Source organism: Salvelinus namaycush, chromosome 3, assembly GCF_016432855.1.
Source record: "Salvelinus namaycush isolate Seneca chromosome 3, SaNama_1.0, whole genome shotgun sequence".
Lineage (NCBI taxonomy): Eukaryota > Metazoa > Chordata > Actinopteri > Salmoniformes > Salmonidae > Salvelinus > Salvelinus namaycush.
In genome coordinates this window covers 81148791-81169675 of record NC_052309.1, presented here as the reverse complement: position 1 = coordinate 81169675, position 20885 = coordinate 81148791, and the positions used below count along the sequence as shown (strand labels likewise).

The 20885-nt window shown below is 44.3% G+C and overlaps 1 protein-coding gene across 2 annotated transcripts; it reads left to right on the top strand.

Annotated features, from left to right (window-relative positions):
• The first annotated feature begins 3843 nt into the window (after positions 1-3843).
• LOC120040503 (TBC1 domain family member 10A-like) lies at positions 3844-20872 on the top strand. 2 transcript variants are annotated; one of them, XM_038985623.1, is made up of 10 exons: positions 3844-4256; positions 5472-6641; positions 14679-14778; positions 14874-14981; positions 15567-15673; positions 15798-15912; positions 16042-16107; positions 16180-16369; positions 16447-16601; positions 16775-20872. In XM_038985623.1, exons 2-10 carry the CDS (start codon positions 5491-5493, stop codon positions 17654-17656), a joined length of 2874 nt encoding a protein of 957 aa, XP_038841551.1. In that variant the 5' UTR covers positions 3844-4256; positions 5472-5490; the 3' UTR covers positions 17657-20872. The 2 variants fall into 2 exon arrangements, with proteins under 2 accessions (XP_038841551.1, XP_038841557.1); XM_038985629.1 differs by having other exon boundaries at positions 5472-6632; positions 16775-17656.
• The last annotated feature ends 13 nt before the right edge of the window (positions 20873-20885 follow it).

The window sequence follows — 20885 nt, the reverse complement described above, 5'->3', positions numbered from 1 at the left end:
TGTTGGGCGATTTGGCCTGGCTCGGAGTCGGCGTTGCAATTCATCCCAAAGAAGTTCGATGGGGTTGAGGTCAGGGCTCTGTGCAGGCCAGTCAAGTTCTTCCACACCGATCTTGACAAACCATTTCTGTGTGCCACAAAGTTGGAAGCTCAAAATCATCTAGAATGTCAGTGTATGCTGACAATTTAGGGGCATAGCCCGAACTATGAAAAACAGCCCCAGACCATTATTCCTCCTCCACCAAACTTTACAGTTGGCACTATGCATTCAGGCAGGTAGCGTTCTCCTGGTATTCACCAAACCCAGATTCATCTGTCGGACTGACAGATGGTGAAGCATGATTCATTGCGCCAGAGAACACATTTCCACTGCTCCAAAGAACGCGTTTCCACTGCTCCAGAGTCCAATGGCGGCGAGGTTTACACCACTTCAGACAACGCTTGGCATTACGTATGGTACTCTTAGGCTTGTGTGCAGCTGCTCGGCCATGGAAACCCATATCATGAACTCCCAACGAACAGTTATTGTGCTGACGTTGCTTCCAGAGGCAGTTTGGAACTCAGTAGTGAGTGTTGCAATCGAGGACAGAAGGTTTTACGTGCTACATGCTTCAGCACTCGGCGGTCCCGTTCTGTGAGCTTGAGTGGCCTATCACTTTGCAGCTGAGCCGTTGTTGCTCCTAGACGTTTCCACTTCACAATAACAGCAGTTACAGTTGACCGGGGCAGCTTGAGCAAGGCAGAAATTTTACGAACTGACTTGTTGGAAAGGTGCTTATGACGTTGCCACGTTGAAAGTAACTGAGCTCTTCAGCACGGTCCATTCTACTGCCACTCTTTGTCTCCGGAGATTTCATGGCTGTGTGCTCAATTTTATGTACCTGTCAGTAACAGGTGTGGCTGAAATATCTGAATCAACTAATTTGAAGAGGTGTCCACTTACTTTTGTCAAGGTAGTGTATTTATATTTTTTTGTTCACATAATATAATTTAGAAGTATGGAATAAGGTGTCTGTAATAAAATAAATGTGGCAAAAACGAATGTAAATATTTCTTACAACGGTGAGGGAGTGACAAGATGGAGGCAGGGTGGCTTCAACACAGCGCTCCCTAAAACTCATCTAGTGTATATATAAATCATTGTGTACAACAGCTGATGAACCTAACAGTGGAAAACTGTGAAAAAATGTGTTCAGTGTTATTTCCTGATAGTTTCTGGTTGAAAATACAATCTACACAGGACCTAATCAGCAGGTTTGCATGGGCGGGAGTTTCAGTTTGCCTGGTGAAATCACCAGGTGGTAAATTGGTTAATAGATATAGAGCAATTTCAGTGCCAACAGAAACTGTATTTGAATTCCATAATTATGAACTTGTATTACAATATTACATTTTAATGTTATATCTTAGAATTTGTAATGCACAAATGTAATCATAGAATTCATAATATGAACTGAATTGAATAAATATTGCATTCCATTTTAAAATTCAATTTCAATTTAATTGAATATTCAAATTCAATATTTAGCTAGCTTTCCGTTTTGCCATACATTTGGGGCCCCAAATGCGTTAGTCTGGCCCTGCTCAGTTTGTTTTAGATTTTGTTAAAAACAACTGCCCAAATGCAGTCGTTTTTATATGAATATCAAATCATTTCTGGGTAACGATTAAGTACCTTACTGTAATATATTTCCATAAAAATGGCTTTTTAGCAAAAAACTATTTCTCAAGCAAGAATTTAAAAGACACTACACAAGCTCTTCCCTGGAAACTGCCTAGGTCCAGGAACACATAGTGACTATGGTGACCTCGGAAACGGCAAGAAAAACAAATTGGAGGAACACAAGGTTCCAACACATGGAACACAAGGTGTCAATGGTGTGTCCTAGTTACAAGCCAGAGTGAGTCATTGTAGAGAAAAAATGTGAAGTTACCATTGAGATTACACAGATGTTGTTTTTCAATGCAGAACTATGCAACCATGTTGTTATTATGGAAACATTTTGTCAGACTCCAGAATCAAAGTAAATACTTCCAGCTCTAGGGGTGGAACCGAACACTGTGAGGGTTGAGAGCCAGAGGGACCTTACAGAAAACAATGTGTTATGTCACAACAGCGGTGTAGACTCTTTTTTATACAATTTCAGTCATGCAGAGAGAGAATGCTCTAAACCACATAAGCTTGAAAGGGAAGAATGAGGCGAAGACTTAAGAAAGAAGGAGAGGCTACCCAGTAACCAGGGAGTTCCCTTGTAAACAGTCAGGGATTCCGCCCTACTCTATGACATGTCTGGGTGTCCCCATTGGATTGGTTTCTCCATAGCAATCTTCTAAATATTTACACATGCAAATACTATGGCCTATTTATTTCCTTACCTCCTCACGCCATTTGCACACACTGTATATAGACTTTTTTTCTATTGTGTTATTGACTGTGTGCTTGTTTATTCCATGTGTAACTCTGTGTTGTTGTTTGTGTAGCACTGCTTTGCTTTATCTTGGCCAGGTCGCAGTTGTAAATAAGAACTTGTTCTCAACTGGCCTACCTGGTTAAATAAAGGTGAAAAAAATAAATAAATAAATAAATAAGACCTGTGCTAGTTGAGCTTTACTCAGAGAGTTGTAAGTGGCTGGGTTGGATCAATGACAATAACAATTGAGTAACGCTTATGACTTCCAAACCCTACCAAGTACACAATAGAATGAATGGAACATCAAACGCATGGAAATCGCGTGTTTGACTCCGTTCCATTAATTTAATTTCAGCTATTACAACGAGCCTGTCCTCCTATAACTCTTCCCACCAGCCTCCTCTGTTGTATATGGTACTACTGTCAAATGTACAGTGCATCTGGAAAGTATTCAGATCCTTTCCCTTTTTCCACATTTTGTTACGTTACAGCCTTATTCTAAAATTGATTAAATACTTTTCCCCCTCATCAATCTACACACAATACCCCATAATGGCAAAGCAAAATCCGATTTTTTGAATATTGTGCACATTTATTAAAAATAAAAAATACATTATTTACATAAGTATTCAAACCTTTTGTATGAGACTCGAAATTGAGCTGCGGTGCATCCTATTTCCATTGATCATCCTTGAGATGGTTCTACAACTTGATTGGAGTCCACCTGGGGTAAATTCAATTGATTGGCCATGGTTTGGAAAGGCACACACCTGTCAATATAAGGTCCCACAATTCACAGTGCATGTCAGAACAAAAACCAAGTCATGAGGTCGAAGGAATTGCCCGAGACAGGATTGTGTCGATGCACAGATCTGGGAAAGGGTACCAAAAGACTGCTGAGCCATAAGACTGCTGAACAATTTATAAAATGGCCACCCGGACTATTTACATTGACCCCCCCCCCATTGTTTTTACACTGCTGCTACTCGACTGAGTATGTTTTACAACGTGTTAATATCTTATGCCACCTACTAGTCTCATACTGGTCTTAAAGTATTGTGCTACCTGCTGTTAAATCGTAGGGAAGTTGGTATAAAAAGTAATGGCCTTATAAAAAGTAATGGCCTTATACCAACAGCAGAGGGAAGCAGAGTACTGAGAGACAGCGACAATCCGGCAAATGTATGCTACAGTGAAAAAACTGAGGGTAGTTTGGTTCAACCAAATGGTGCATATACAGATTCAACAACATATTTGAAAATGAAAGATTATTTGATACAAATACTATGTACTTAGTTCTAGTTTAACCTGATATTATTATTTGCTTTGCCATGTTCTGCACTCATGTTGACAGATGGTCCCGATTATACCTATACGTGTGAGTGCCCGATCGCACTAACAGGAGCGCGCACGTGGCTGTCAGCAGTAGGAAATGCAGGCGATTTGTGCTAAATGTCTAGCAGCAGCACGACCACGCTGATTGTGAAGGACAGTTTGGGAGAAAGGAATACCATTTGGTCGTAAAATGATATACATTTGTAAGATTTAAACTCTCTGCAGTTATGTCAGAGAGTAACCCAGACAGCTAGGTTAACAACACCCGCCTAACATCATTAGCCAGCAAGCTAGGCTAACTAGCTAGCTAGTTTTGGGGGACATTGCGCCTCCTAACCTGCTCAGCCGTTATCTATTTATTTGCCTTTTGTTGCCTGGACAGTCCAGCTTCTCATTGTCGTGCTTTCATTGAACGGAGGAGCTTAGCGGACTGGAGCTGTGGGGGGCCCGCGGACAAACCCCCTGCCCTGGGCGTCCAGGCGGACGGATCACGTAGACACGCGGGCCGTGGGTAAGTTTACACGAGCGAGTTTATAGCGAGGGAAGCGGATGGGCAAGGCCGTGGACCCAATGGTCAGGCAGGGCCCCAGCGACAGGGAGGGGAGTGGACCATTAGTTAACTAGAAAACTAAGATACCTGTTAGGCAACAATATAATTTTCCTGTGGTTGAATCGGGAAGTTGTGTCGCTTTGAATGAGGCCTCGAGAGGATATGAAAACACAATCGTTCGTTTTTAGGTAGCTATAGTAGCTAGGTAGTTAGCGTGTTGGCTGTCGCGAGTTAGCAAACCAACCTGTTTAGATAAGCGGAATATAAATATGTTGTCCGTAATCTTGGTAGAAGAAATAAGGTACTGTATCGGTGGTTGCTAGCGAAGGTAATTTTGTCTGACTGTTGTGCTTGTTAGTGTATGCACGTGATAGTGTTTGTGGCCACACCTGAGTTGATTGTTAGGGCCAGGCAGTCTTTTGAATGAATGTATTCTACAATGTATTTGAATTGTAGACATGTCATTGTCAACATCTAGCTCTGTAGATTGTCCGTGGATTTTCAGTGTTCGATGACACTGGATAGATATTGGGCAGAAATGGAGAGGTGGGTTTGGGTGAAGTAAATAACACAGGTCAAATCATCATATTGAACAACATTAAGTAAAACCTCAGATAGACATGCATAATTCTACCTATTACTGTATTGTTACTTTATTGTGGAGATGGTGCTTGTTGAAAATACCCCAATGGGCAATAATTTGAAAAATCCATGTCCACTAACTAAATATCAAATAGAAGACATAGAGTAGGAGGTAGGTGTGTAATGCGTGTCCAATGTCCTCTTTCAGATATAGGGAACTGTGTTTGTTTATTTTTATCTGATTTTCATTGTCTGTTATTAGAATCTTCCCCACTATTCAAAACTGCAATTCTGCCAATAAAGCTTTGGGCATTAGCCTATCTCTCAAATAATGTCCTTGATTTTGAAATATACAGCCAACTTCTTCATTTAACATTGTGTCAGCAAGGACTTTTTTGTTGTTGTGAAAAACTTGTCTGAAAAGAGTGGGGCAGGGACTGATGGCCTCAGTATTATTTATTATCATCAGTCTAACATAATTTACTCGAATACACTATGGAAATGTGGAGAGGTTGTTTCCATGTAATCATGATTAAGAGTTCTGTTAACTTTGGTTTCTCATGAAACCTTTCTGTCTTCTTTCCATCTGTCAAGGAGAAAATAAGGAGGCGCCATGGCCGAAATCTCCGCCCTAATCCCCTCACCTCCAGCTATAGGTGACACACATGCTGCCCCCTCCTTCCCCATACCCTCTACTGCCCCCCCTCCTCCCAGCAGCACCACCCCAGAGCCCCCTAAGGAGTACCCCGTCCCCAAGTCCTCTCTGTACGGTGACAAAGCTTCTCTGACATTAACTGTACCAGGAGAGACGCTTCCTTCTCACCCTCCTTCTCCCAAGTCTCCCAAGAGAGGGGGGAGAGGACCTCCACCGAGTCCCCCCAAACGCGTCTCATCAGCGTTAACTCCAGAGACTCCAGTGCCCCCACCTCTAATACCCCCAGAGAGACCTGCCCCCGTACCTGTAATAGCCCTAGATACTCCTGCCATCCCACCTGTAGATGTAGCATTGCGGCAGAGGGAGGGAGTGAAGGAGACAGACATGGAGGCAGGGGCCAGCCCAGTGTTGGCTGTAAAGCAGGAACTGAGTAACCCAGGGGGCAAGGAGTTGTTAAATGGCCCCTCAGAGTGCCCTACACAGGCCCACAGTGAGCAAGAGGTACAGGGGGTAACACAGCAGACTACCAGCCCCTCCTCTTGTCTTAATCTCACCCCTAATCTCTACCCCAGTGTTCATGTCACTGTGAACACTAATCCTGCTACTGATTATGCTCAGCCTCAGTCCATGGTGCAATCTCCTCCTCCTCCTGCCCCCACTCACACTCCCCCTCCTCCAGACTCTACCCAAACAGCAGCAGCTGCAGCCCCTGAAGCACAACATCCTCAGCCACCAAAAGAAAGCCAAAACCCTCACCCCCATCCCAAACTGGACACCCCCAGCCTGTCTCCCATACCTGAGACCTCAAGCCAATCTCCCAGAAGGGCAGAGCTACCCAACACCCCCTCCAGAGCAGGGCACCCCAGCCCTCCAGTGATCCAGGAACCTGTCTCCCTCTCCCTGCCCTACCCCAGAGTTCCAGCCCCAGACACCCTCAGCTACCTTGAGTCAGCCAGCATGATGTCAGGGACCCTGGACTCTCTGTCTGGCCTGGGGGAGGATGGAAGCTCTATTGGGTCAGACTCAGAGATCAACGGCCTGGCTGTCAGACGCACTGACAAATATGGCTTCCTCGGCGGGAACCAGTACAGCGAGGGCAGGTGGGCATGGTAAAACAAAAACACACCCTCACTCTATGCACACACCCATGTCAAATACTAATCTATTGTGTCTTCACTCTGACTGTAGATGGGCAATTACACTGGTTTGTTTTTTTCTCTCTTAAAGAAAGGTATATTTGTCACATGTGCCGACTACAACAGGTGTAGTAGACCTTACCGTAAAAGGCTTACTTACTAGTCCTTAACCAACAGTGCAGAGTAAAAAGTAAAACATTTGCTAAATAAACTAAAGGAAAAATAGTAACACAATAAAATAACAATAATGAGGTTATATACAAAGGGTACCGAGTCAATGTGCAGGGGTTTGAGGTAATATGTACATGTAGGTAGGGGTAAAGTGACTATGCATAGATCTAAACAGAGAGTAGCAGAAGCATAATGTGAAGGGATATGTGTAGTGTCAATGTGCATGTGTGTGTGTTGGAATGTCAGTGTAGTATGTGTGAGTGTACATAGAGTCTGTGCAAGAGAGTCAGTGCAAAAACGTATCATTAAAAAAAAGGGGGTCAATGCAAATACTCCGGGTAGCCATTTGATTAACTGTTCAGCAGGTAGAAGCTGTTACGGAGCTTTTGGTCCCAGACTTGGTGCTCCGGTACCGCCTGCCGTGCGGTAGCAGAGAGAACTCTATGACTTGGGTGGCTGGAGTCTTTGACAATCAACCGTCTTTCCTGGCTTGGACATCTTTTCTGAGTCACCCAGCTTGCCCTAAGTGATCTCTCCCTCCCCACCCTTTCTGTCCAGTCTTCCCTATATCCACTCTAAACTTATCGGTCTGTCCTTCATCTCTCCTTTGTGTGACTCAGATAGATAGTGCTGAGAGTGCTTTTGTGACACAATATGTACTGACTGTGCCTCGCGCAGCCACTCATTTCCCTCTCTTTCTGGAGAACGTATCTTGCCCCTCCCCTCGGACAGTCTCTCTAAGTGAACTTCCTCTTCTGTTTTCTGTTTTATTGATTTAGTTTGCTATTGATTAAACCTGTTCCCTTTCAGTGTCGTTATCAAAGGGTGTCTGTGTGTGAGAGAGTAGTGTAGGACAGAAATATTGTAAATGAGCATATAATATGAAGTATATTATAAATCTGTAGATGAGTACGGTATTCCTTTTAAAGAAGCTCAGGTCGCACAGCTTCCATTTAAAACAACTATTGCTCCTGTTTGGAATCTACTGAATGAACATGACCCTGTGGCTGCGTCCAATCTTAGGATATCCATATTTAGATAACAGGTTTTTCTTCTGGATTAAAAAATGTGCTTAAGTGGTGGGCATGGCAGGGGTCGTGACAATGGGCGCAGTCAGCCCATCAGTGGGGCTGAATTTTAGAGGCCCCCAATTCTTTATAATTTTTAAGACAATTTCCTGCAATTCTCCAAACTTCTCCGTGGCACTGAGAGACATTTTTGCTGTTTTAAATCTACTTTCATGCAATTCTACATATTCTGCCATGGAACTGAGAGAAAATGTTGCTAATTTCCTGCGTTTCTACATATTCTGCCTTGGAGCCGAGAACATTTTTGCAGTTTAAGGTGAATTACCTGCAATTATATGCATTTTGCCATGTCTAATGCTGTGTTCTTTTGCTCAAACATAATAACAAAGTTAATACTGTTCAATTAATTGGTTTAGCTTTTATTTTTATGATTTTAGTTCTCAAAGATTCTATTATTAAAAAAAATATATATATATATATATATATATAGGTCCATTATCTTTTGTACGTACTTTGTAGCGTTATTGTTAGAGCGGGGTAAAGATTAGAGGTCAACCGATTATGATTTTTCAACGCCGATATCGATTATTGGAGCACCAAAAAAAGCCGATACCGATTAATCGGCCTAATTTTTAAAATGTGTTTATTTGTAATAATGACAATTACAACAATACTGAATTGAACTTAATATAATACGTCAATAAAATCAATTTAGCCTCAAATAAATAATCAAACATGTTCAATTTGGTTTAAATAATGCAAAAACAAAGTGTTGGAGAAGAAAGTAAAAATGCAATATGTGCCATGTAAAAAAGCTACCGTTTAAGTTCCTTGCTCAGAACATGAGAACATATGGAAAGCTGGTGGTTCCTTTTAACATGAGTCTTCAATTTTCCCAGGTAAGAAGTTTTAGGTTGTAGTTATTATAGGAATTATAGAACTATTTCTCTCTATACCATTTGTATTTCATATACCTTTGACTATTGGATGTTCTTATAGGCACTTTAGTATTGCCAGTGTAACAGTATAGCTTCCATCCCTCTCCTCACCCCTACCTGGGCTCGAACCAGGAACACATCACAAAAGTTACCCACGAAGCATCGTTCCCCATCGCTCCACAAAAGCCTCGGCTCTTGCAGAGCAAGGGGAACAACTACTTCAAGGTCTCAGAGCGAGTGACGTCACCGATTTGAAACGCTATTAGCGCGCCCACCGCTAACTAGCTAGCCATTTCACATCGGTTACACCAGCCTAATCTCGGGAGTTGATAGGCTTGAAGTCTTAAACAGCTCAATGCTTGAAGCACAGCGAAGAGCTGCTGGCAAACGAACGAAAGTGCTTTTTGAATGAATGCTTACAAGCCTGCTGCTGCCTACCACCGCTCAGCCAGACTGCTCTATCAAATCATATCCTTAATTATAACATATCACACACAAATACGAGCCTTAGGTCATTAATACTAAATTCCCAATCTGGCCCTCAAACCATCACGGTCACCTAATAATCCCCAGTTTACAATTGGCTCATTCACCCCCCTCTCGCCTGTAACTATTCCCCAGGTCGTTGCTGTAAATGAGAACGTGTTCTCAGTCAACTTACGTGGTAAAATAATGGATAAATAAAGTTTTAAAAAATATGGTCAAATCCGGAAACTATCATTTCGAAAACAAAACGTTTATTCTTTCAGTGAAATACGGAACCGTTCCGTATTTTATCTAACGGATGGCATCCATAAGTCTAAATATTCCTGTTACATTGCACAACCTTCAATGTTATGTCATAATTACGTAAAATTCTGGCAAATTAGTTCGCAACGAGCCAGGCGGCCCAAACTGTTGCTATACCCTGACTCTGCGTGCAATTAACGCAGGAGAAGTGACACAATTTCCCTAATTTAATATTGCCTGTTAACCTGGATTTCTTAACTTAAATATGCAGGTTTAATAAAATATACTTCTGTGTATTGATTTTAAGAAAGGCATTGATGTTTATGGTTAGGTACATTCGTGCAACGATTGTGCTTTTTTCGCAAATGCACTTTTGTTATATCATCCCCGTTTGGCGAAGTTGGCTGTCTTTGTTAGGAATAGTCTTCACACAGTTCGCAACGAGCCAGGTGGCCCAAACTGCTGCATATACCCTGACTCTGTTGCACAGAACGCAAGAGAAGTGACATAATTTCCCTAGTTAAAATAAATTCATGTTAGCAGGCAATATTAACTAAATATGCAGGTTTAAAAATATATACTTGTGTATTGATTTTAAGAAAGGAGTTGATGTTTATGGTTAGGTACACATTGGTGCAACGACGGTGCTTTTTTAGCGAATGCGCTTGTTAAATCACCCGTTTGGCAAAGTAGGCTATGATTCAATGATAAATTAACAGGCACCGCATCGATTGTATGCAACGCAGGACAAGCTAGATGAACTAGTAATATCATCAACCATGTGTAGTTAACTAGTGATTATGTTAAGATTGATTGTTTTTTATAAGATGCTTTTAATGCTAGCTAGCACCTTACCTTGGCTCCTTGCTGCACTCGCATAACAGGTAGTCAGCCTGCCACGCAGTCTCCTCGTGGAGTGCAATGTAATCGGCCGTGATCGGTGTCCAAAAATGCCGATTACCGATTTGTTATGAAAACTTGAAATCGGCCCTAATTAATCGGCCATTCCGAGTAATCGGTCGACCTCTAGTAAAGATAAAGATTTTGTTTCGGCGCCAGGCAGGTATTAACCCTGCTGAAAGGAAAAGAGTAGGATAAAGTACCTCTACCAGACCCACCCACACACATCAGCAGAAGACTGCCTAGAGTGTAGCCTGTTTGCCAGATAGCCAGTGGAGAGAAAAGATAAGACACCATATAAAACACATGCCACAGCACAGGGGTAACCCAACCAATAATAATGGCAGAGCAATTTAACGGTAACTTCATAGAAACAATTGACAAGAAAGAACCCAGTCATCAACATTAGATGATTTGCAATATTCTGCATTACCTCAGAGGGGGGCGGTGTGAATGGGTGTGTGGAGTGTGTGTTCATAGACAATACAAAGAAGGCCTTAAAATGTCCCAAAATCTTCTTGGCCAAATGTAAATAGTCCCACACAAAATCAATACAGTTCAAACAACAATAAACAATAACTAAAATGTCAAACCAAATATGAATGGCAGGGAACTAATAGTCCAACGACACTGAACATCTCAAGGAGCATCTAGGATAAAAAGAAAGTCTGCTGCAGTAAAAAGCACAGGAGCGATAGAGGGAATATGAGAGGGGGGGGGGCTTGCAGTAACACTGTCTATCTGTCTGATACACCTGATGGTTTGTTTTTCAAAGCTTTGCAACAATGTTGTTACTACTCCATGCTAACAATGACAGGAGCGTTCCCAAAAGATTACAACCACGACCTAGACCGGTAACACCAGTGATCGACTTAAACACTTTACAACTAAGCATGCTGAAAATTAACAATACTTCTGCAGAGTTGTACACACTGTCAAACTGCCGCGCCAACCGAGAGCTCTTCACAGAGAGCCGGAAGAGCTGTCGTTATTTCCTCCTACCTGACTGCTGATGCGCTCTTAAAGTGGCAGGGCATGGTGAAGGCGCCGTGCAGGATTTCGCCAAAGCCTGTAGAAACAGAGGATGCAGGTTTTGGCAGGGTCAGATTCCTCCGACACTAAACCAGGGAAGTCCCCCTCCAAGAAGAGTTCCTGCAGGTGTTGTTGCCTCCTCTGCAGTAGGGTAGCAGGGCTTTAGGTCAACAACATGCACCGTCCTGACATCTTCCCAAGTGTCCTCCAAACAGACGAAGTAGTTCACCGGCCCCAACTGCTGCACCACACGGTATGGATCTTTCCATCTTGAAGCTAGCTTGGCAGTGAACTGTTTGGAAGCCTTTGACAGATGATAACGGACCCAGACACCAGCATGTGGTGGTAAACTCTCGTCTATGTTTGTAATAGTTTCTGACCTGTCGTTGTTTGGCTTTGATTCTGCTGGCCTCCACTCTGGCTAGCAAGGTGTGGTGATGCTGGACTGCATCAAATGCGGGGCAGTCAGGTGAAACGTTGGAACTTTGCAAGACCCTGTCCATCTGACCTTTTAGTGGTCTTCCCAAGTGGAGTTCGGCGAGAGTGACCCCAAATCTACTGGCCTGCGGATTTCAGTGCAAAGCGAAACTCAGGAAGATGCTGATCCCACCTTGTGTGCTGACCCCCCCCCCTGCCCCTCGAATGAAGCAATCATCTCCTTCAAGGTGCGGTTTACCCTCTCAATCAGGTTTGTCTGAGGATGGTAGGCCATTGTCAGCTTGCCAGCTACACCCCGGTAGGTACTGAGCTCTTTGTAGATTCCTGATATGAACTGCGGACCTCAGTCAGAGAGAATTTGGTCTGGAATCCCGAATTTGGTTAAGACCCCCCTAAGACCCCCCTAGAGCAATGGCGGATGCAGTGGCTTTGCGGAGGGGAAACAACTCCAACCAGTGTGTGTGTGGTAGTCCACTACCACCAATAAAAATTCCTTCCCGGTTGGGAGGAAAAGGTCCCATGAGGTAAATTCCCAGCACTTCATTGGCATGGTTCACCATGTCTGCTGCAGTTTTCAGGCATGTCTGGTTTGTATTTCTGGCAGACTTCCCACTGCTGTACAAACTTCTTGGTGTCAACCCGTAAGCCACCTCCTGTAATCTTCGGTAGGTCTTGTAAACTCCAAGATGGCCACTCATGGGGTTGGCATGATAAGCTTGGATCATCTGGTCAGTCAATGTAGAGGGGATGAAGACGTGGTAATGGGTGCTATGTGTTCCATCTCCTCTTGGAGTTTTTCCGATACACTTTATCCTGAACTTCTAATTGAAGCGACTCTTCGAGTCTTCTTCAGACAGACTCTTGTGGATAGCCATGATGGCGGCATCATTCTGCTGTGCTCTCCACACGCTCTCCTCATCCAGAGGAAAGGAATCATCCAGACACTTAGCACCAGTGTAAGTGCTGCCCAATGGAGGACAAACATTGGCAGTCTCAGTAATCCGATCTGGTTTAAATTGTTTACGTTGACAGTGGAAGCGTTTATCCATCCTGAAAATATACACTGCTCAAAAAAATAAAGGGAACACTAAAATAACACATCCTAGATCTGAATGAATGAAATATTCTTATTAAATACTTTTTTCTTTACATAGTTGAATGTGCTGACAACAAAATCACACAAATTATCAATGGAAATCAAATTTATCAACCCATGGAGGTCTGGATTTGGAGTCACACTCAAAATTAAAGTGGAAAACCACACTACAGGCTGATCCAACTTTGATGTAATGTCCTTAAAACAAGTCAAAATGAGGCTCAGTAGTGTGTGTTTGGCCTTCACGTGCCTGTATGACCTCCCTACAACGCCTGGGCATGCTCCTGATGAGGTGGCGGATGGTCTCCTGAGGGATCTCCTCCCAGACCTGGACTAAAGCATCCGCCAACTCCTGGACAGTCTGTGGTGCAACGTGGCGTTGGTGGATGGAGTGAGACATGATGTCCCAGATGTGCTCAATTGGATTCAGGTCTGGGGAAGGGGCGGGCCAGTCCATAGCATCAATGCCTTCCTCTTGCAGGAACTGCTGACACACTCCAGCCACATGAGGTCTAGCATTGTCTTGCATTAGGAGGAACCCAGGGCCAACCGCACCAGCATATGGTCTCACAAGGGGTCTGAGGATCTCATCTCGGTACCTAATGGCAGTCAGGCTACCTCTGGCGAGCACATGGAGGGCTGTGCGGCCCCCCAAAGAAATGCCACCCCACACCATGACTGACCCACCGGTAAACCGGTCATGCTGGAGGATGTTGCAGGCAGCAGAACGTTCTCCACGGCGTCTCCAGATTCTGTCACGTGCTCAGTGTGAACCTGCTTTCATCTGTGAAGAGCACAGGGCGCCAGTGGCGAATTGGCAAATGCCAAACGTCCTGCACGGTGTTGGGCTGTAAGCACAACCCCCACCTGTGGACGTCGGGCCCTCATACCACCCTCATGGAGTCTGTTTCTGACCGTTTGAGCAGACACATGCACATTTGTGGCCTGCTGGAGGTCATTTTGCAGGGCTCTGGCAGTGCTCCTCCTGCTCCTCCTTGCACAAAGGCGGAGGTAGCGGTCCTGCTGCTGGGTTGTTGCCCTCCTATGGCCTCCTCCACGTCTCCTGATGTACTGGCCTGTCTCCTGGTAGCGCCTCCATGCTCTGGACACTACGCTGACAGACACAGCAAACCTTCTTGCCACAGCTCGCATTGATGTGCCATCCTCGATGAGCTGCACTACCTGAGCCACTTGTGTGGGTTGTAGACTCCGTCTCATGCTACCACTAGAGTGAAAGCACCGCCAGCATTCAAAAGTGACCAAAACATCAGCCAGGAAGCATAGGAACTGAGAAGTGGTCTGTGGTCACCACCTGCAGAACCACTCCTTTATTGGGGGTGTCTTGCTAATTGCCTATAATTTCCACCTTTTGTCTATTCCATTTGCACAACAGCATGTGAAATGTATTGTCAATCAGTGTTGCTTCCTAAGTGGACAGTTTGATTTCACAGAAGTGTGATTGACTTGGAGTTACATTGTGTTGTTTAAGTGTTCCCTTTATTTTTTTGAGCAGTGTATTTCAATTATATATAAAAAATAATAATTAGGTGCCCCGCCCAAGGATTTCAATGGCAGAAAAATCCCTGGAAAGCAATAAATACACTTTCTTACTGCCCAGTGTGGTTGACATGCATGTGTGTCTTGGTGTTTATGTTAACTCTTTCTCCATGTGTTACAGTGATAAGGACATCAGAGTTGATGTAGCACGGCAGAGAGAGCTGAAATGGCTGGACATGTTCAACAATTGGGACAAATGGGTCTCAAGACGCTTCCAAAAGGTACATAGCTACAACTGTCTATGTATGGTATGAGATTGTGTATCTATTACATACATTGTATGTGTGTATAACATAAGTGTATGTGTGTGTTCCAGGTGAAGTTGCGCTGTAGGAAGGGGATCCCCTCTTCTCTCAGGGCTAAAGCCTGGCAGCTGCTCTCCAACAGCAAGGAGCTCCTGGACTCCAACCCCGGCAAATTTGAGGTACTGCTGCTAACCCACACCCTTTCTGTCTTCTTACTCACACTTCCACTATGCAAAACATGTCTATTGTGAAGCAGACACTCAAAAAAGACAAACGTTTCACTATGTACTCTTCACCCATTCAAATCCGAGGCCATCATTCCTACAGCCTCTATTTAGGGTCATTGTAGTCAAAATGTCATTGTAATCAAAGAACGTATATGAGTACAGAAGTTCTTCAGTGACCTCTAGGTAGACAGACTAACTGGAACAGAAGTTAATGCGATGGGGAGGAGTTGTGGCTCGTTAGACCAGTTAGATCTCCAGGGGTGTTTATTAGGGGGCGCAGAGACCTCCCCAGCTCTAAGCCTCTTATCCTGGGCAGTAATCCAGCCTGGCTGGGTCTACCTTCACAGACCTGGGGGTCTAGACAGATCATATCAGATAAACCCTTTTCCTTCCTTTTCTCTGCTTTCACTCTGACACAGACATGCTTTGTTAAAGGCCTAGTTATACTCAGTCCTGTTCCATATTATGCTGCTCCAACTAGATACGTTGCTCAATTAGAAATGCTCTGAACATTTCTTTCTCTCTTAATCTCTGTAGGAGTTGGAGAGGGAGCAGGGAGACCCTAAATGGTTGGACATTATAGAGAAGGACCTGCATAGACAGTTCCCCTTCCATGAGATGTTTGCTGCTCGCGGTGGACACGGGTAAATGACCATGCTGTACTGACGTATAATAGGATTTGTTCAGTCCATGTAGAGCACACTGACATGTACAATAAAAATGTACTTTGTGTGCTAACTGTCTGATCTCTTCTGGTGTGGCCTCCAGGCAGCAGGATCTGTACCGGGTACTGAAAGCCTACACAGTGTACAGACCTGAAGAGGGATACTGCCAGGCCCAGGCCCCGGTGGCTGCTGTCCTGCTCATGCACATGCCTGCTGAGGTGAGGGGCTGCTGGGGGACACAGGGAGGGGGACTGTGGAGGGGAATGGGAACAATGTTATAGAATGATGAAGTAGTGGGATGGGGCTAGGTGTTTATAATGTGGTATGTGTTTATTACCAAATTGCAGCATGCCTTCTGGTGTCTGGTGCAGATCTGTGAGACGTACCTGCCTGGATATTATAGCGCTGGATTGGTGAGTAAATGAACGAACACACACACTATCTTCTTCTTTGGTGTACATTGAGACGACTCCTCATTCTTTTAGGAAGCAATCCAGTTGGATGGAGAGATCTTCTTCTCTCTGCTACGTCGTGTCTGTCCCATGGCCTACCGTCACCTGAAGAAGTTTAAGATAGACCCCATTCTCTACATGACCGAGTGGTTCATGTGTGTCTTCTCACGCACCCTGCCGTGGTCCTGTGTGCTACGTGTGTGGGACATGTTCTTCTGTGAGGGTAAGACACTCACACACACACACACCCAGTGCACATGATGCTGTGGCTAACTATTGTCTAACTGTGCTGTTTTCTAGGAGTGAAGATAGTGTTCCGTGTGGGCCTGGTGCTGCTCAAGCAGATGCTTGGCTCTGTGGATAAACTGCGGGAGGTCCAGGGCATGTACGAAACCATGGAGCGCCTCAGGAACATCCCACCTGAGTCTGTCAAAGAGGACCTATTGGTGCAGGAGGTGAGACTGTAAACAGTGTATACACACACAGACATACACACACACATACACGTGTTCTAAACATACTCCTACTCTGACTCATTTACACGAGTCAAATGAGTCAACTGACGTTTCACTGTCTGTGTCTAGATCTGGTTTGATGACTTCCTCTGTATGTCTCTGTCTGTGTGTAGGTGGTGTCCCTGGCGGTGACCGAGGCTCTGATCGAGAGGGAGTGCAGTATTCAGGTAAGGAAGTGGAGGGAGTCCAGGGGCGAACTGACCCACCAGCCTGTCCGAAGGCTCCACGGGACACGGGACATCCACGAGCACAAGCGTCGGGCCTCCGCCATCAGCTCCGGGGGTAGCTTCTCCTTCCTGGGGTCCATCCCCCCTCCAGGGCCCCTCAGGGCCTCCTCCAGCCTGCTCTCCCTCCCCGGCTTCCGCAAGTCCAAAACTCCCTTCTTCTCTCAGAAGAAGGGCTCCTTCTCTGGGGCCTCTGGGATGGAGGCCATGCAGCGACAGAACCCCTCAGCGGCAGCTTCAAGCCCACCCAGAGGCCCCGCCCACAAACCACCCATGTCTAGTGGCTCTGTAGCTAGGGCGCCTGCCTCTCAGAGTCCTTTGGTTGGGTCTGGTCAAGGCCCCTCTTCTGGCCCATCCAAGACCTCAGCACAGAGCCAGCCTGGTGCATCAGCCCCAGTACACCATACACCACCCAACACCCTCTCCCCCAAAATCACCTCTGAGCAGATCACACCCACCATCCCATCACCCACCGCTAACAACACCCCTCTGCCCCCGTTCCCAGACGGAGGGAGAGGAGGAGGAGCAGCTACAGGAGGAGAGGATGACAGGAAGAAGAAGAAGAGCAAGGAAGACAAGAAGAAAGAGAAGGAGGAGGAGAAGAGGAAAGAGAAGGAGAAGAAGGACAAAGCAGACAAGGAGAGCCAGAAGAAAGAGAAGGAGCGGGCAGAGAAAGAGAAGAAAAAGGAGAAAGGGGGGAAGAAAAAGGACAGAGCTGGAGGAGAGGCAGAAGAGAAGAATGGAGCCACAGCACCAAGAGATTCGGCCTAGTTTATCCTGTTATTCCTTCTGAAAGAAAACAGGGAAGGAAAAAAAGAGGACATGGAAACAAAAGACCCCCAGAAGTGGAACGAAAGAGAGAAAAGGAGAAGGCCTCCTGTACAGTGCATCTTGAGGACTACATATAGTCAGGATGATTTTGGAGACATCTGGATCATGGTTTTATTAGCGCCCCTGGGGTCATGCCCCCCCCCCCCCCCCCCCATACAACCCCCCCATGCTTTCTTCATCAATGAGTTTGAATAATTAAGATGGGACACGTTTCCTTTTGCAACTGGAGAATTGTCTGTGTGGTTCACAATGGATCTCCCAAGATCACACAACTGTTTTCTCATTTAGTTTTTTATTTGATTTAGTTTTTATCAGACTAAAGCTGGTGGACATAGAGTAGGTGGGAGTTATAGATTGGGTGCAATTGGATGTAAATAGAACATCCTAAATCCATGTAGGATCCTTAAGTCGTTCCCCATAATGCCCTGTCATGTCCAGTTTGTGGTCAGATGTCCAACTGGAATGCCTGCAGAAAAAAAGTAAACAATTGAAATATATCTCAAACCCAGGCACTAAAAGCTGTGATTGCTGGTAGTACTGTGGTATTTGGATGTCTGGGAGGGCCTATTTATTGTAGTGTTGTGTGAGTGTGCCTTAGTAGCGTAGTGAACTGTTACCGTTCAATATTGCCACCCAGTTTCTCTGCTCTTTCTCTCATGTCTTTGTCTTCCTCTTTTTTGAGTTGCTTGTTTTCTCCCCCCTTTCTCTCATCTCTTGATCTCTAGTCCTCTGACCAGTGACAGAGGAATATAATCCCAACAGGTAAATGGAGAGATGTACACTGCGATAGGGAGGGGTTTGTAAGGAGAGGGAGAAATGAACATGACATTCTGAGCCTTGACAGACAGACATGCATGGATCAGGATGGCACCTCCCTAACAACACAGGGAGTGATTTAATTTTAGAATGCAATTATTTTTTTTCTTTTCAAGTCTCTCTTGAGTATGTTTATAGTGGGAGATGATGATAGATACTGGTAGTTTAGCGGCGGAGGGTCCTTCTGCATTCAATGACAACTCTGAATCTGCCCATCAGACCAAATGTCCATCTGTTATTTTTTTGCTTGTGGTAAATTAAATAATATATATTTTATTTAGCCAAATATTAATAAGGGTGAGGCTTTTAGTAAATTAACCCATTGGAATGTGATCTATTTAGAGTGATTTGAGAAACTTAAGTTGACCACTCCTGTTTGGTAGGTAGATAGGTTGTTGAATCTCATCTGGATAGTTCATAGAGAATGATAGAGGCCTCTAGTGGCCAAAAGGCTGTTTTAGCATGAGCAGGGCCATGAGGGCTTCCACCATTTTAATGTAGTCAACTGGGTGGGACTTCCAACTTCATTGACCGATCCCTACTGGTGACCCTGTTGGAGTCGTGCAACCAGGTCATCAGGAGGGTTCAGCCAATCGGGAAGAAGAAAATGGACTACTTTGAAATGGAGATTGCCTCAATGAAGCTGTCACAGTTGCCATAATGGCACGGATACAATGATGAGGCCTCTTTCCATCTCTATGGGATAGTTTCACCTCTTACTCCTGCACCTTTAGGACCCATAGGAAGCTACTTGGTGCTGGGCGGGTCAGGCGTGCCAATGTAGCATTAACCTCTGAACTCTGACCTTCGGGCTCTGATGTATTTATGTACAAAGTTGGTTAATTTAATCAGATATTATATATGTATTATTCTTTATTTTGGATCTGACTGCTATTTTTCTATGCGAGTAAAGGACACCTGGTTAACTGGAAGGATGGCTGGCGATGTGAAGCCCAGTTTAAGGAGGATAATGTTAAGTATTTCTTTTTTTTTTTTAGATACTGGTATGGCTGTTTTGATTTCATTATTGCACATTTGTCCTCATCTTCTAAGATAACAAATCCTATTTATGTCATTTCATATTTCAAGTTTACTGTGGTAGCTATGGGTAATGTTAGGTCCACAATTCTCCATTTACCTTATTACAGTATTAAACCTGACAGTGATTGAAGAACAGGGGAATGACCATCAACTAAGATTCACATGAATATTTCAGATATGACATAATTTGAGTGAGCCGAAGGTCATAAAGTACTGTATAAGATACTGGGAGGCGTTTAGTCAACTCTGACAAGGGTTGTAATTGAAGATCTGAAGTTGTCTTTGTCATGCCAGTATGTTGTAACCAACCACCATAATGATGTTTTGATAACTCCCTAACCCTCTCACACACAGTGTTATGTAGCGTATGTATACTGTACATTAGATGGATAGTGCCGGTTAGTTACTGTAATACCATTCCTTGGTGGAAACCGTTGATTTTCTTAACACTGATTCTCTGTACTGTTTTTGTAGGAGAGGAGGGTCTTTAGTGTAATCGTAGCCAAAATGTCCTTTGTGTTCACTATTTGTCTTTTTTTCCCAACTCATGTTATTTTTTTACGCCTCTGCTTTCCCCCTTCTTCCTCCACATGTTGCTTCCAGTCTTCTCAGAATCACTTGGATCAGAGTAGAGTCAGCGAAGATGACCTGAACATGTTTATGCAAACCTTACTGTTCACAAAGCATGTTGTCAAACAGCAGCACTGACGGCCAGCAATGCCACTGCTGAGATCAGTAGTGTTCATGGCAATAATTAGACGTTGGAGAACCCTGAGAATGCTACAGAACCAATCAGGATAGAGCAATATTTCTCCAAGCAGGCCCTGGCTTCATCCAATTGGGTAGGCCCCTTAAGGTCCTCAATTCTGTGTTGAGTCATCAAGAGGTCATGACAGTCATCCTGTCATTGCTCCCAAATTGATCTGGATCTGGAATCAGTTTTCACTCCTGAAATAGCCAGGATGAGTCAACAGAGACACTTAGGTCCTGAGTGCATTTCTGCATTGGTCCTGAAATCCTTGAGCTTGATTGCTTTTAATCGGGAGCGTCCCACCGATTAGATGTTTTTAAAGGTTGTTGCTTTTAATTTTTTCTATTTTGTCATTGCTTTCTCCCCAACTGTATGTCTTTTGTTTTTTTAAGTTTACATGGAACTGTTATTGGTGGAAAAATAAAATCCTAGATAATGAAATGCATTCCTTACCTGCAGAAAATCTACACATGATGTATTTAAATGATAATGACAGTTGTGATGAAAAATAACCAATAATATATTAAAGAACCCTGCTCTGCCTTGCATTCTTGTTTCATA